Source organism: Durio zibethinus, chromosome 10 (genome assembly GCF_047325235.1).
Source record: "Durio zibethinus cultivar Kanyao isolate XHJ-2024 chromosome 10, ASM4732523v1, whole genome shotgun sequence".
Classification (NCBI taxonomy): Eukaryota; Viridiplantae; Streptophyta; class Magnoliopsida; order Malvales; family Malvaceae; genus Durio; species Durio zibethinus.
Window position 1 is genome coordinate 13,499,235 of NC_143171.1, and position 14,820 is coordinate 13,514,054.

The 14,820-nt window shown below is 30.2% G+C and overlaps 1 protein-coding gene across 1 annotated transcript; it reads right to left on the reverse strand.

The window, feature by feature from the left end:
• Nucleotides 1-874: 874 nt before the first annotated feature.
• LOC111291732 (PHD finger protein At1g33420-like) lies at nt 875-6,572 on the reverse strand. The gene is made up of 5 exons (XM_022883664.2): nt 5,859-6,572; nt 4,394-4,520; nt 3,433-3,648; nt 2,151-2,765; nt 875-1,915 (listed from the first exon to the last, which is right to left on the reverse strand). The coding sequence occupies exons 1-5, from the start codon at nt 6,178-6,180 to the stop codon at nt 1,192-1,194; spliced, it is 2,004 nt and encodes a 667-aa protein (XP_022739399.1). The 5' UTR covers nt 6,181-6,572; the 3' UTR covers nt 875-1,191.
• Between the last annotated feature and the right edge of the window lie 8,248 nt (nt 6,573-14,820).

A 14,820-nucleotide genomic window follows, 5' to 3' on the forward strand; every position in this document is an offset into this window, starting at 1 on the left:
GTTGTCTTATTTATTTATATATATATGTTCATAATACTAAATATTTTAAAACTTAAAAAACTTGATAAAATTCATAAGTCACTTAATAAATGTTAAGAATATGTAAGTTATAATTATTATACTACAATTAACTAATAATTATTTAAAATTATTTAAAATTCATTAAAATTTTATATGAAAGTTACATTTATAAATGATTAATCCTACAAAATTTTTAGTTGTGATTGAACAATTATATAATTATATATTTATAATAAGAAAATTACACATGAAATGTTCCCTAAATACTACCAAAACCAAACACAATAAAACTGACTCTGATCAAATCCAATCTTGAAATTACGAGCAATTAAACTAACACTAGGATAAAATATTAAAAAAAAAAAAATGTAGGGGTGAGCATAATCGATTGAATTTGATAAATTGATTTGATTAATTTAATTTCAATAATTATTAGTTAAATAAATCTATTTAATCTATTAATTTGATAGATTCTCAATATTTAAAATTAATAACAATCCGCTAGAATTAATTAATTTGTAAATATATTATATAATATAAATATTTATTATTTGTATTTTTAGAAATGAAAAATATGAGATCAATGGTAAAATTATAAGAATAATTTAATTGAATGAAAATTATTACAAAAAATATTTTTCGAAATTAATATAGAATGAATTGTGAAAGAATTTAATTTTTGAATAAACTCACCGACTCTATGTGAATTTGATTATTTTCAATTATTAAATATAAATCGACAGATTCGGTTATTTTAGAGAATGTCAATTAAATCAAAATTTGATTTTTAAAGAGTCAAACCACCGAACCGTCACCTCTAAAAGGAAGAGGGCATGGAGAAGAAAACTCAAAATGGAAATGGTTTTTTTTTTTTTTTTTTTCATTTTCATTTTTCGTTCTTTAAATTAGATAAACTTAGCAAATATATACAAGGAAGCAAAACAGGTTGACAGAGAGAAACAACTGCCTTGATGCCTTTAAAGGCCAGTTTCTTTTATGTACACGTTGACTTAGGCCCCGATGAAACCTCCCTTGAAAAAAACACCAGAAACAAGGAGATCTCAACGCACATCATAAGGAGTGGTCAAGCTCTTTCGAAAGCTGGCATTGCTAGCCAGAGAAGAGACGGTCTCATTCTTACACTGTCCAACAGTCGGGAGTCATCTGCAGTCACTCCCTGCATCTGTAGCAAACAAACTTCGCCGGCACTGCATCCGAGTCATTAATCCCCGAACACCTTGTGTGCTGCCACACCCCACAAACGTCACAAGCCAACATCCTTTCCCCGTCATCATCCTTTGCTCCACAAATGCAATCCACCGTCCACCTCTCAATCCCTCTTTCCAACCTAAATTTACTTAGCCCATTTTTCCCAAGGCATCTCCCTCCAACCTTAACTGATTCTGTTGACCCCAACAAAAACTTGACCTGTGTGGTATCATCTACACCCTCATAGCCAAGCAACTCTTCCGCTTGGAATCTTTTGAATGCCAAATATACTTCCTGGAAGGCCTTTGATGCTTCCATCTTGAGCTCTGATACAGTAGCATTTACTGGTAACACTACCAGTTCTGCAGGTGGATCGGGTGCAATTTCTCCAGATTGATCCACAAGCTCCAACTTGCATGAGAGGCAAACTACAACTCCATTCCCGCTTGGTAGCTTCTCAGGCATGTAATCCTTCACAAATTGCTTGCAGTCAAGGAGCTTCTCCACTGAGTTGATGGCAAGATTTCTGGTCGTATCAGGTCTGTAGCTCAACATGGTTTGAGGGTGGAGCATGGATTCATACAAGAATTTAAGGTCCTGCTTAAGAACTTCCTCAGATGGGGGCCAGTTAGCAGCGCAAGTATCATTGGAAGTGGAGGTTATAGAATCATTTTGAGGCTCAAGTCTGTGACAGATCAAGACTACTAGTTAGTGTATGTACCATAGGAGATCATTATACTATAACTAACATTGGACAAGAAGGAAGGGATAATAATAATCCTATAACTATAATAATTAATTGTTCAAAGATAGAAAACTCTTATGGCTATATAATTTTCAGGCATAAAATACAAAATTGTGCCAGCCAAAAACATGTTTGTGTAAATTAGCAAGGCATTTAAAGAGACCAAATCACATACCTATACTCGAGAGCACCTGCAACAGGATTGTGTCTTGCATTAACAACCATTCCTTCTGCTGCTAGTTTCCCACCAAGTTCCATGAGGCAATGATCAAGGAGTGGTGGAGTAGCCACCTTGCAGACGGCTCCCCTAAGAGCACGGTAACTTACCCAATTGGAGCCGGACACTGCCCGAAGCACTCTAAACATAGCCTCTTCAACACGTCCAACATCAGCTCTACTCCATGGTAAAATCCCAGAAGAAGAAGTACGTTGTTTCTTGCATGTAGCACCCCCAACCATAGAGGAAGCCTTGTGGGAACCATGGATCAAACTCACCAGAAAACAAAAAAGGTCTTTTATATTTACAAGCTCACTCTTTGATAAAGACTGGTAAAATGAGATTATGTCTTGCAAGTGAGTGCTGGGTTTTGATCCTTGTGGAAGAAAGATGGATAATGGAAGGCTAGAAAGAGTTTCAACAGCTGATTTATAGGCATCTAATGTCAGGGCAAAACTACCAGCACCAAATTCATAACCCCAATCCCCATACCATGGACGGCCTTTGATAATGGCATGAAGTAGCCGGTACTCCAACCCATACTTTTTTGACACATCCATCACGCTGACCTTCCTGTTCATACGAGATGACGTGGAAAAGTAAGAAAATAACTCAATACCACGACTAATTCAATCATATGGTGAAATGCATCCAAGTATCATACAAACTTACAGATAAACAGTATTAACCAGGATACAGAACCAAATGCACTGATCATAATTATATTCGAGAAGAAATTTATAAGACAGATGCAAACAGAAAATTATCAGCAGCAAATGACAAGCCCAATCATTTTTTTGGGCCAGGAAAAGAATTTACACAAGCCCAATAAAAAATATCTCCAAATTACTTATGAAGTACTGATATAATTTTGAAGTGTTTGATGACCAATACCACATGATTTAAAAGAAGATATTAATACCAATCGTAACTAAGTTTTCCTTTTGTTATTTTTCTTTATTTTTTTTTGGAAGGGGGGGGAGGGGGTTGTTAAGGGAAGGGAGGTATTGGGGAGCTTAGATAAGATTTATGAAAATCAACTAACTCAAAATATGTATTTTGCAAAAGCTACCTAAAAATTGTCTAATTAGGTGCATTATTTGCAGACTTGTACAAAGTGAAGAGAGAAACAGCATAAGCAATAACATTGAAAAATACAATTCGCAAGATGAGGAGAGTGATCAGTTCTTGGACATAAAAAGATCAATTTTCTAAAGAAACAAGGACTACGATTTCTAACCTGACAGCTAGTGTTTTACATAATCGATCCCAGAAGTCCATGATATGACATCCTGAAAGAACCCTCGAACCCCCTTCCCTGCCATTGACCCTAAGAAGGTGGCCATAACCATTAGAATGGATTACACCATGTAAGAGATGTGTGGTGTCTTCCAATTGGTGATACACCCAATCCTCAACATCGTCTGTAGTTGTCACATGGCTGCATGACTTGCACCTGAAAAGAAGAATGATGCATAAAATTACAGCTTAGTTAACAAGATCAACAACTTCAAAATGATCACAGCCGACAAAAAGTTAATAGATTAGCATGATGACTCTTGTAAAGCCAACATGATATGCTAGTGCCCGTAATAGCCACTTAGCCCGTTTGGTCAAAGAAATTTACAAAATGTCCTCTGGAACAAACTAAGAGAAATTTAATTTTTCAGATTAAAACGAAAGAAAATTATTGCCAATAGGTTCATTTTTTTTTTCCAAAGTTGAACTCAAAAGGGATTTGATCATTGTCAACAAGAGGCTTCATGAGATACAAATTCAAGACAACTAACAGAAGAATGTGACCTTAAACAGCATGCAAAATCATAGACATACATGGGACAACATGCATCAAGCGCTTTAACAGGAATGAACTACTATCAAGTATCTTCTTGTTTCTATCATTTTTTTTAACCAGTAAATTCAACCGTGGAAACTAACATATGACTATCGTATCTGGGAGATCAAAGAAAGTTCCACAATTTTGGACAATTACACATGGCATCAAAGTTCAGACCACCTGGAATGTTATATTGGAGAGTAGACAACTCCAACAATCCATGCATGTTATGGAACAGATTTACAAGATATGAATATATAGAAGAAATCACAAGTATGTATAAAACATAACATTATAAATGGAACAGGAAGATAAATATTTTAGTTCAGAGAAACCAATGTAAGGATAAAAGAAAGAGTTAGACCTTAATTCAGAGAAATGCAGGACATCCCCACAGCGCACACATGGTTTATGGTAGCCACAAATGGAATTACCATCAGCCTTAATTATAAAGTGGTAGCGCTTTGAACATACTGGATGGCCGCTCCATCCTAAAATCAGGATTAAAACAATATAAATAAATAGTTTACCAAAACTTGTATCACTAAGAATTCCATTTATTTGTTAATAACGCAATAATAATAAAGTCATCAGGCAGAGGCTGGACTATGCTCTAGGCTCTACTACATCAAGAAGGTGTCTATGAATTCACACAATTATGCAACTTGTGTCATACTAAAAGGAAAAGTTGAAGTAATCTTTTCCATTTGTTCTAACGCAGACCAATACAAGAAGCATCTGGCAACAAAGAGATCAAAACGCCAATCCTAGTTTCCGAAAATCATAAGTTGTACAGATTTTTTTTTTCAAAAGAACTTATTATTACACCTGCACACTCTTTTAGCGAAACCGAAACTTAATTAAGTTAGTTTATATAATATACAGACATCCTTAAGAGATAGATATAAAACCCGAATCTTAATTTAATTAGTTTAGGAGCTTTAAGAGATGATATTAAAACCGGAGCTTGATAATTCAATTAATTTAATTAACCATGCCCTTAAGATATACATCCAACAGGTGTGAAACTATCCGCATCTCCTTCCCTTCCGACTGAGACCTCTTTGTTTAAAAAAAAAAAAAAAAAACCTTAATAAAAATTTACCACAGCTAATAAAAAAAAAAAAAAAAAAGAGGGGATTGCTTAAAATGTATAAAATAAAAAAACGTGGCTGGATGACCAGTCAAAAGACAATTGGATGATAATAAGCATAAAAGAGAAACTTGGCACCACAGTTGAGATTTAAAATAACAACATACCACTAAAAAACAATTAGGAAGGGTATTCGGTAAAATAATAACATAAAAGTATAAATGACAGCTGTCTGGCGTACCATCATGCACAATCAAACACACGTCCCCCTATTCCCTACTCCCACCACAAATAAAATATAATAATATGCTTAAAACAAATAAAATAATCATATCAACCTAATCCACATCAAATAATAATCAAATGTCATTTTGAGGAATTCAATTTACTTAAATGTCCTTCAAATATTATCATCAAAACTGGGCCCCACCTTACCCACACCTACAAGTTTCCCTTTAAGCTGCTTCTATCTCGTCTCATTTTTCCTCACGAGATATTCACAACTCCCAAAGGTCTTACCATTTGTTTTTTCGTTCCGATTTATAAACATAGTACTAACAAAATCATTTACTAAATTGTCTTATTACGTTTATTTATTAGGATTGCTATTTTCCCGCCATCTGCGAAAAATGCTACCGGCAACCGGCAACCGAGAAAAAACCGAAACCCGGAAAAAGTGCCTAGAGTTGCGTGTAAGAGACAGAATCGGTCAATGACTCGGTCCGAGTCCACTTACCACCGACTCGGCACTGGTCGCAGTAGATGGATCTAGATCTGGCGACATCCTCCTCCACCACGTCTAGACAGATCATGGAAGAGGAGTCAGAGTCGCCCGTCGCGTCACCGACTCTGAAGAGGATCTGCCATGTCATAAGATGAGGAAAAAGCGACGACGGAGGCGGCATGTGCGCGTGTTTCATTAGAAACGACCCGACGTTGGTCCGAAACGGCGTGGAAAAGCTAGATCCAGAAGCAGAGGAAGGGAAGGTGTGGAAGTTGTACAGATCGGCTGTTACTCTCCTCTTCATCCTCTTCATGGGCATGCCGTTAACGACCATAGTGGAGAGCGTGGCGCGTGAACCAGATTCAGAGCGCGTGGGATGAGTTCTGACTGGAAGAGAGTGGATCGGATGAGGTGAGGAGAGCGTTAGCGGTATAAAGGGACGGACTGAGAGGGTGAGAGGGAGAGGATGAAAAAAGAGAAGGGTTTGATTGTTTAGCGGTTATTTTTGGGATGAGGGAGTGAGCAGGTGTGCTTTGTTTTGATCATAAAAAAATATCAATCAATCAATCAAGAGTTTGATCTGATATGATGATATGGCTGGTTTTTTTGGGGGTTTTCTCTTTTTTTCCGCATCATAAATACTAGTACTAGCTTTTGTTTTCTATCGTGGGAATTTTCGAGAGGAGTTTTATTTAAGTCGGTTTTGTTTTTGAAAAACGAGAGAGTAGATGGGATCTCATTTTTTATGGTTAAAACAATTGCTTAACTTAATCCTTAAGTTAAAGCCTTTAAGGGGCCTCCCTATGATACGAAATTACAATATTACCCTCAAAGAAACACCAAAGCAAAACCAAAATGATGTGTTCTAAAGAGACATAAAGACACACGAAGGAAGAAAAATAATAATGTAATTGAACGGGAAAGAGCAAGCGTTAATGCAACTTCCAGGAACGTTCGCAATTCCTAACTCCTTCTGAATGTGTTTGGTCCCGCAAATCAATGTTTTAAAATTGGGAAATTCTAGACACAATTATTTTTACTCTTTACATCTATGTGTTAAATATTTTTTTTTTAACACATTTTAAAAATATTTGCTTATAACAATCAAACACTTTCAAACCCTTCGATCTCTCTGGTCTAAGCCAAACCCTTTAATCTTTCTCTCGTTTCATCAATTTCTCTCTCCAACAATAGATCGAAACTCTCAAGTCTTTCAATCTCGATTTTGAGACAATGTCACGATTGAATTCGTAGGAAAAATAATATCTGAGATAAAATTAAAAATTTTTTTTTTATTTGAATCGAATCGGATTAAATTAGTGTATCATTGCAAAAGATATTTTAATCATATAGATATTATTTTTCTATGGTTTCAAAGGTGGATGATTCAAGATCATTATGTAAATATTGGAACATTACAATCAAACAAATTAGTTGACATACTTGTAGATTTTTGAAAAAATAAGATCTTCATTTTTACTTTTTTTTAATGTTAACTAGGAGTGAAGAGGGATATTAGCCAAATATTATTAAAACCTTAAAAATCTTTTCATTATAATCGTCAAATTACATTAATCTAATAAGATGTATAAAGCCCACATATAAGTGATCACAATCAAAATTATATGAGTTCTAATGCATGTTTCACTAAATTTATAAATCAATTTATTAGACATTAAAATCACCGATTAAGAGTAGCCCATATTATGAAAAATTTTAACATTTTCTCACTTTGACTAAATTAATTGAGTTGTTTGATTTTAAGAAAATATAATTTAAAAATAAGATGATTGATTAACTTTAACTTGATGTGATCACAATTTTAAAAACAATTTAGCCCTTGAAAACAACATCTTAGATGATCTTTCCAATAAAATTATCTAATACCAAATCATGGTAACCTTTATGGCTTTTATTGACATAAAACCAATTCATGGTTATAAATACCAAAAACTCTATTGACAATGGATCTTAAAATTGCAGTGTGCTAAGAAAAAAAAAATACCTAAATTGGATCTCATTATGATATTTTCATTGTTAGTGCTTTTGTCAATTTTTCTAAACTTATTGAGAAATCTTCATGACATCCAAAAGTGCCTATATGTCTCTTCATAATCTTAGAGATTATTTGTCGATATCACTTATAATACATACCTAAGTGACATTATAGTCATACTTGAGACAGATACTAAGTCTTAAGTTTTTATAATATGATGTGTCAATATAAGATGTACACATACAATCAAATTTATACATAAATAAACAACTATGATGAACATATAAAACAATTATGTCCATTTAACTTGATGATACCTTATTGACTTATTCATCTTAAGTTATACCTTATAAGTAATTAACAATCACATGCGATGCATTTAATAAAATAAAAAACCTAAAATAATAATGGTTTCAAAATCTAAATTCTCAATACATATATTGCTATAATCAACCCAAAACCTTAACATGTTATATTTTTCATATCTACAAATATCCATATTATAAATTGACAATATCATATTCTCACATAGAGAAAATATATCATCAAATAATCAAATCACAATGACTCCCACTAATATAATGAATCACAAATATGCTCTAATCAGATTTTGAATAATAATAAGTACACAACAATAAATGCAGTCATAATAAAATTATGTATTATCTACCCTCATATCAATGTCATAACTGCTATTGTTTTTGAACTTTTATGATGTCACTTTAATAAACCAATTACAAATTACTAACAAGTTATGAGCAAAATTTTCATATTCATATGTTTATAAAATTCAAAATTCTTAATGTTTCAACATGAGATCATTTTCAACAAATTTGGAATTCACTTGTTATCTAACTTTTATGTTTAAAATGTACTAAAGCTAATAGCATATGAACTCCCATTAACCTTACTCCAAAATAATAACTTTAAGGCATTTATGAGTTCTTATTACTTTAAAAAATATGTATAGAAAACTTATATGGATTTTTATTTCCTTTAAAAGATTAGTTTTGGTATTAACAAAATAATAATAAAAAATATCAAAACCTTCTTCTTCTTTTTTCTTTTAAAACCTTCATATTATTCTTTCTTGTAACTTTCAAGATTGAACTCAATATATAATTCAAAACAAGGGAAGTGAAATGAGAGAAAACTATAAAATTTTTATTCTTTCTTAAAAGTGAACCAACAAAATTCGAGGATGATTATCAAAGAATGAATTGAACCAATAAAAAGCAAAACTAATAGTTTATATATTTGCACAAAATTCATTCCTCAAAACTCTCACATGTGTGGTAGGTATAAAATAATATTTTTCTCCTCATATGTGAGTTCCTTAAAAGAAAATATTTAGTTTACTTTAAAGACATATTATCAACAAATGACAATAATACGCTATTTAAAAATGATACTTGTTTGGTTTAATAATATTAGTTAAGATAATCAAACTAATATATCAATTACGAATTAAACAAACAAAAGAAATATTTGTCAAAATGAAATTATATTTCAACAACTCTCAATTTTACTTAAAATAAATTAAGATATTATAACATATCTAAAATTTTTGTGTGTGAAAGCAAATCATTTTGGCTATTGTTACGACGTCTTAGGACCTATGGGTGATCTAAAAATTGAACGAATTGGGAATTGGAAAACAAGGGCTAAAAAATATTTTTGATGAAAATCAAAATGAGAAGTCACCATCAATCTTTTTTAAGGTGTGATTGATCACCTAAAATTTTTGTCCTTTTTCATAAAACATTTAAAATGGGTTTAAAAGTTTTATGAAAAAAACAATTTTACGATCTGTGAAATCATAATTATGTCTTAGAGTCGATTATGCATGAAGAAGGATTAATACCCCAGCAGTGCTCGTCAGATATGGTACCAATTAATTACATATTATTCTTTAATTTTGCTAAAGATGGTCTTATTTTTTTAATGTTTAAAATTAATTCCTTTTCTTTTTCTTTTTTTCGAAAAGAAAAACAAATCAAATTTGGGATTAATGATGTATGTAACAATTACAAATTACAAAAATGCATGTAACAAAATATTTACAAATGCATGTTTCAATTTTGAGATTTCAAGTTTTGGGGTTTCAAGAAAAATGCATATAATAATTACAAATTACAAAAATGCCATTAATGATGCATATGCTAGAGCATGACATGATAACAAAACATTTACAAAACAAAGCATTTACAAAACCAAATCACAAATAAGTTCTATATGAAAAATTCAAGAGAAAAATGGATCAAACATGAAAATTTTTTGAAACTTGGTTTGAATGTGCTACCATTCGTTTATCACTTAAACCCAACCAAACAGCTTAAAAATTTACTCAAACCAACCATTAAAGCAACATTTTTTCATTAGAAATTTAATTTAACCACTTGAAAACTTGAAAACTTGAAAATTATAGCTAAAACGCGATCCATCAATTATGAATCAAGCAACAAATGCTCACCAAACCAAGCACAAGGTTCGGCCAAAAAAATAAACATAATGGCCAAAGATGTTTCTTTAAACATATTTTAATTCCATTTCATCCGAACAAGCAATATATACTTATTCACTCATCACAAAAAGACATTTGGATCATGAAAAGGCATTTATCAAGCATAAAGTAAGCTAAAATGACTAAGAAAATATGAACAACTTAAACATAAGCCAAACACCATCATATATCATAATATTAAATCATAAACTAAACAAATAACAAGTGAGCCATCAACCAAACATACATAGCAAAAGAAGCAAAGAAAACATTTGGAGAAAAAAAGCCAAAAAAAATTTAGCCATAATGGAAGAGATTGGCTTAACCTCCAACTTGGTTTTTAAATGGTGAAGTATTTTGTTTTTGTTTATTTTCTAGCTTCACTCCAACTATTGATTAGTTGGATAAAGTTTGATTCAAACTTTGAACAAGAAAATGAACTAAACCTTCAAGAAAAATAACAAAAAAATAGATAAAACAAAATGAAAATGTAATGAAAATGTAACAAGGATGCAAGAAATGCAAAGATGGATGTTGAAAAGTTATACCTTTCAAGCAAAGAATTTTTGTCCTCTTTTTTCCTCGTAATTTTTTTTCTTTCTCTCTTTTATTTTTCTTCATGAACTCTCCTCTGGTTTTTTTCAATGTAAAAAATGCCTTATATTATGAAGGATATGATGGAGAAATATCTTTAAAAAATTAAATCTTGGTATTAGGATCAAAGCTCACCCAATAGCTAAAATTTTTCCCTTGATTTGGTTTCAAAAAGCCAACTTTAACCATTTAATCAAGATTTCCTATGTGATCTAACGGTTTAGATTGTTCATTACAAAAGTTAGATTTTTATAGCCATAAAATCTAGTGAAAAGACCATCTTAGAAATAAATGCTTTCATGTTTATTTTGTGATTTTAAAGGAATAAAAATTATGAAATGATATAAAATTAAGATCTAAAATTTTTCATGAAAATCAAACTTTGGGAAGGTCAAATTATCTTTAAAGTGTATTTTAGTAATTTCACACCTCTCAAGATATTACTGTAGTTTTGAATGCATAAAAAATCATGAAATATTATAAAAATATTATATGAAAAGTTTCATGAAAAACTAACATAAAAAAAGTTAAATTATGAAATTACCCCTAAGGGGTATTTTAGTAATTTCACATCTTTTGAGGTACAATCAAGCTTTTCAACACTCTAAAAATCATCAAATAATATAAAATTATGATATGAAGCTTTTTACAAAATTTTGACCTTGAAAATGTCAAATTAAGAAAATACCCTTAAAAGAGCATTTTGGTAATTTCAAACCTCTCAAGGTGCTGTCTGAGTATTTAATACATCAAAAGTCATGAAAATATATTCAATTATACTTTAAAAGTTTTCACAAAAATCTAATTTCAAAAAGGTCAAATTACAAAAATACCTTTAGAGCATTTCAGTAATTTTACACTTCCCGAAGTGTAATATAGACACATATCTGTATCCGAGGTCAATTAGGTTGATTTCATTTTTGTTTTTAGTACTATTGTTATTATTGTTACTAGTATAGTATATTATTATAGTATAGTATAGCATATTATATTTATATTATACTATCATTATGATATAGTAGGGTATATTATTATAGTATATTATTATTATATTTATTTGCTTGACTTTGAGAATATCATAATATTTGCATGAAGCTCCAACAACATTTAGCAAAGTCCAATATTATAAAAAAGTGAAGCAACTAAATCTTCATTTCTTGTAACAACAACAAGAGCTAATTGAAGTTAATGAGCAAAGTAATGAACATAAAATGCAAACTTGTTTTCCTTTAAAATTAAACTTTTCAAACCATTAAATTCACTTCGTATATTGATAGCACCATTATAACATTGTCCATGTAATCTTGACAAACTCAATCCATGCTTAGAAAATAATAACTCTATTGTTACCTTAAGCAACAAGGCAGTAGTATTTGAAACATGCATAATATCCAAAAAATTTTCAACTACACAACTTTTTTTAGTTATGCAATGTAAAACAAGAATCATTTGTTCCTTATTTAACATATTATGGGATTCATCAATCAAGATAAAAAATAAACCATCTCTTAAATCATTAATGATAACTTCTTAGGAAATGCCAAAATTACAAAACTCTGAACAACATGGCATAAACTAAAAAAAAATAATTAGGAAATCAGTAAATTTAATTTTATACCTTGCTCACCAAGGCTAATTGTCAACCTTCCTAAAAGGTTAGCACTTTACATGTTCTCTCTTCCTTTTCTTGATATTTAACACTATTCTCTCTTAAGCCTTCTTTTAACTTTTTTTGTATTTTGTTTCTTTCTTTTCTCTCTTTTTATATTGAAAATGAATATGCAAGCAAAAGACAATAATGAGTTTTTTTAGTTTGCTATTTCTTTATCCTTTTTTGTATATTTTAAATTATTAAAAAATTAAAATTAAATATTTTTTCTTGCACAACAACACATGAAGAAAAGATAACAAAAAGTCTCTTTAGTTGCCTATTACTTCAGAAAAAATGATAAAAATAAAAAATACACATTTTTATTGGCTATTATTTTTTAAAATTATATATTGACCTCAAATATGATTTTAGTGAGGTTAATTTTAATATTTCTTCAAATTTTTGTAAATGTATTAACTGAAATTGAACTTTTTCAGTGAAGGTCAATTGACCTCACATTTAAAGCTTAACTATGCCCTTATCAATTCTTCTACGATAATGAAATACAGTAGAAAAAAAATAGTGGAAAGAATAAGAGAAATAAAATGAAAATTTGATTTATAGCAAGTTAAGATTTGTAAAATATATAGATGTAAAGAGGATAGGTTTTACCAGAAAATTATAAAACGTTTTGTTTTCCTAAATAATAAGATAATAGCAAAAGAAATTGTCTTGGTTCTTAATAGTGTGGTGCAACTGGAACCAATAATCTAGTATTATATACATGCCATGATCTTAAAATTGGCCAATGACCATAAAACGGTTTAAAATCTTGACTTTAATGATAGGTTGATTTGACTATATGGTTGAACTCAGATGCATGTGTTAAAAAGCCTAATTCATCAATTGCCTTAAATATAAAAAGGTTAATGTTATGAATAACCTCTGAATAATATTAAAATGTTTAATATGTATCTAAACTTTAAAAATCTCTAATATGCCACCTAAATTATTAATTTGTTAACAATGTACTACTTATCTCTTACATGGTTACCTCTAAATGATGACATGTGACGGATAAACAATCTTCAAGTATCACATTAGTAAACAGATTCATAGTAAATGTACTACATTAGAGATTTTTAAAATTCAAATATCATATTAAATATTTACTATAATTCAAGAATGATTTGGAACATTATCCAAATATAAAATATGAGTATGTGGCTAAAAAGAATCTTGAAATATGATAAGAGTGTGAAGACTTTTTATATTTTTAAAGTGGCTCTTCTCTTATTTGTTTTTTTTTTTTCCCTCATTTCTCTCTGACTCTTTTGTCTTTTCTTTATTAAAAGTTAATTATACATTTAATACATGAATTTTGAAAACAATATAAAAATTATACTTAAAAAAATAAAATTAACATTCTCAACTTTCAATTAAAGATCATATTAATCCAAACTCTAATACCATTAATACAATCAAGTTATGTAGGTTATGTTTGATCAATATTATCTAGTTAAATGTTCATTACCATACAAAACTACCAACATTTTTTTCAATATAAATTAATTCTTTTCATCTAAACGATAAATATTCTATTCAAGATTGGTCAATTATTGATTGTCACGTGATATTCAGACGGCATCTACGTGAAAGTTTTACAAATATTTAACATATTTATCTTTGAAAAATATTTCCTCAACTGAAGATCAAAATCACATTTTTTTGCCAAAATTTTCCTAAATTGAGGCTTAAAATCTCATCATTCAACTTCTTTCTTTAATTGATCTTCTTTCCTCATTTTTTTTTCTTTTTCCCATTTTTTTACATCTTTTCTCATCTTTTTTTTCATTTTTTCTCTTTATTCATATTGACATCTTCACCAAATGTCAAATCAATTGCATTGTCAAATCACAAGCCTGCCTTTGTTCAATATATGATTTTCTAATTTGAGCATTCGTATTTGATTGAAATTGGCTTTTAAGGTACATAAGCTAAAACAATAGGTAATGAAAATGGCTCAAATAGGCTTAAAATACTTGTTTGAAGGGTTATAAGCCAAAAGATCACTTCTCATTATGTGAATAACCATAGCATTTTGCCTCGTCAATTTTTTTCTTTATTCTTTATCATTTTTCTTTCTTTTTTGTATCTTTTCTTTTTCACTTTTTCATTTTGCACTTTATCATCATTATTTTTCAATAAGGATTTAAGCAAAATAGGCTTTCTTTTTCTTTCCTTAGATCATGAATGTCACTTTTTTTTTTTTTTTATGAACAGGTCTTTT

Bases quoted from the DNA above. Each gene is read 5' to 3' on its own strand.
- LOC111291732 (XM_022883664.2), bottom strand. From the start codon at position 6,180: ATGGTCGTTAACGGCATGCCCATGAAGAGGATGAAGAGGAGAGTAACA. The intron at 3,649-4,393 runs GTCTAACTCTTT...TCTTCTTTTCAG, and splicing joins CTGCATTTCTCTGAATTAAG to GTGCAAGTCATGCAGCCATG. The intron at 1,916-2,150 runs GTATGTGATTTG...GATCTGTCACAG, and splicing joins GCAGGTGCTCTCGAGTATAG to ACTTGAGCCTCAAAATGATT.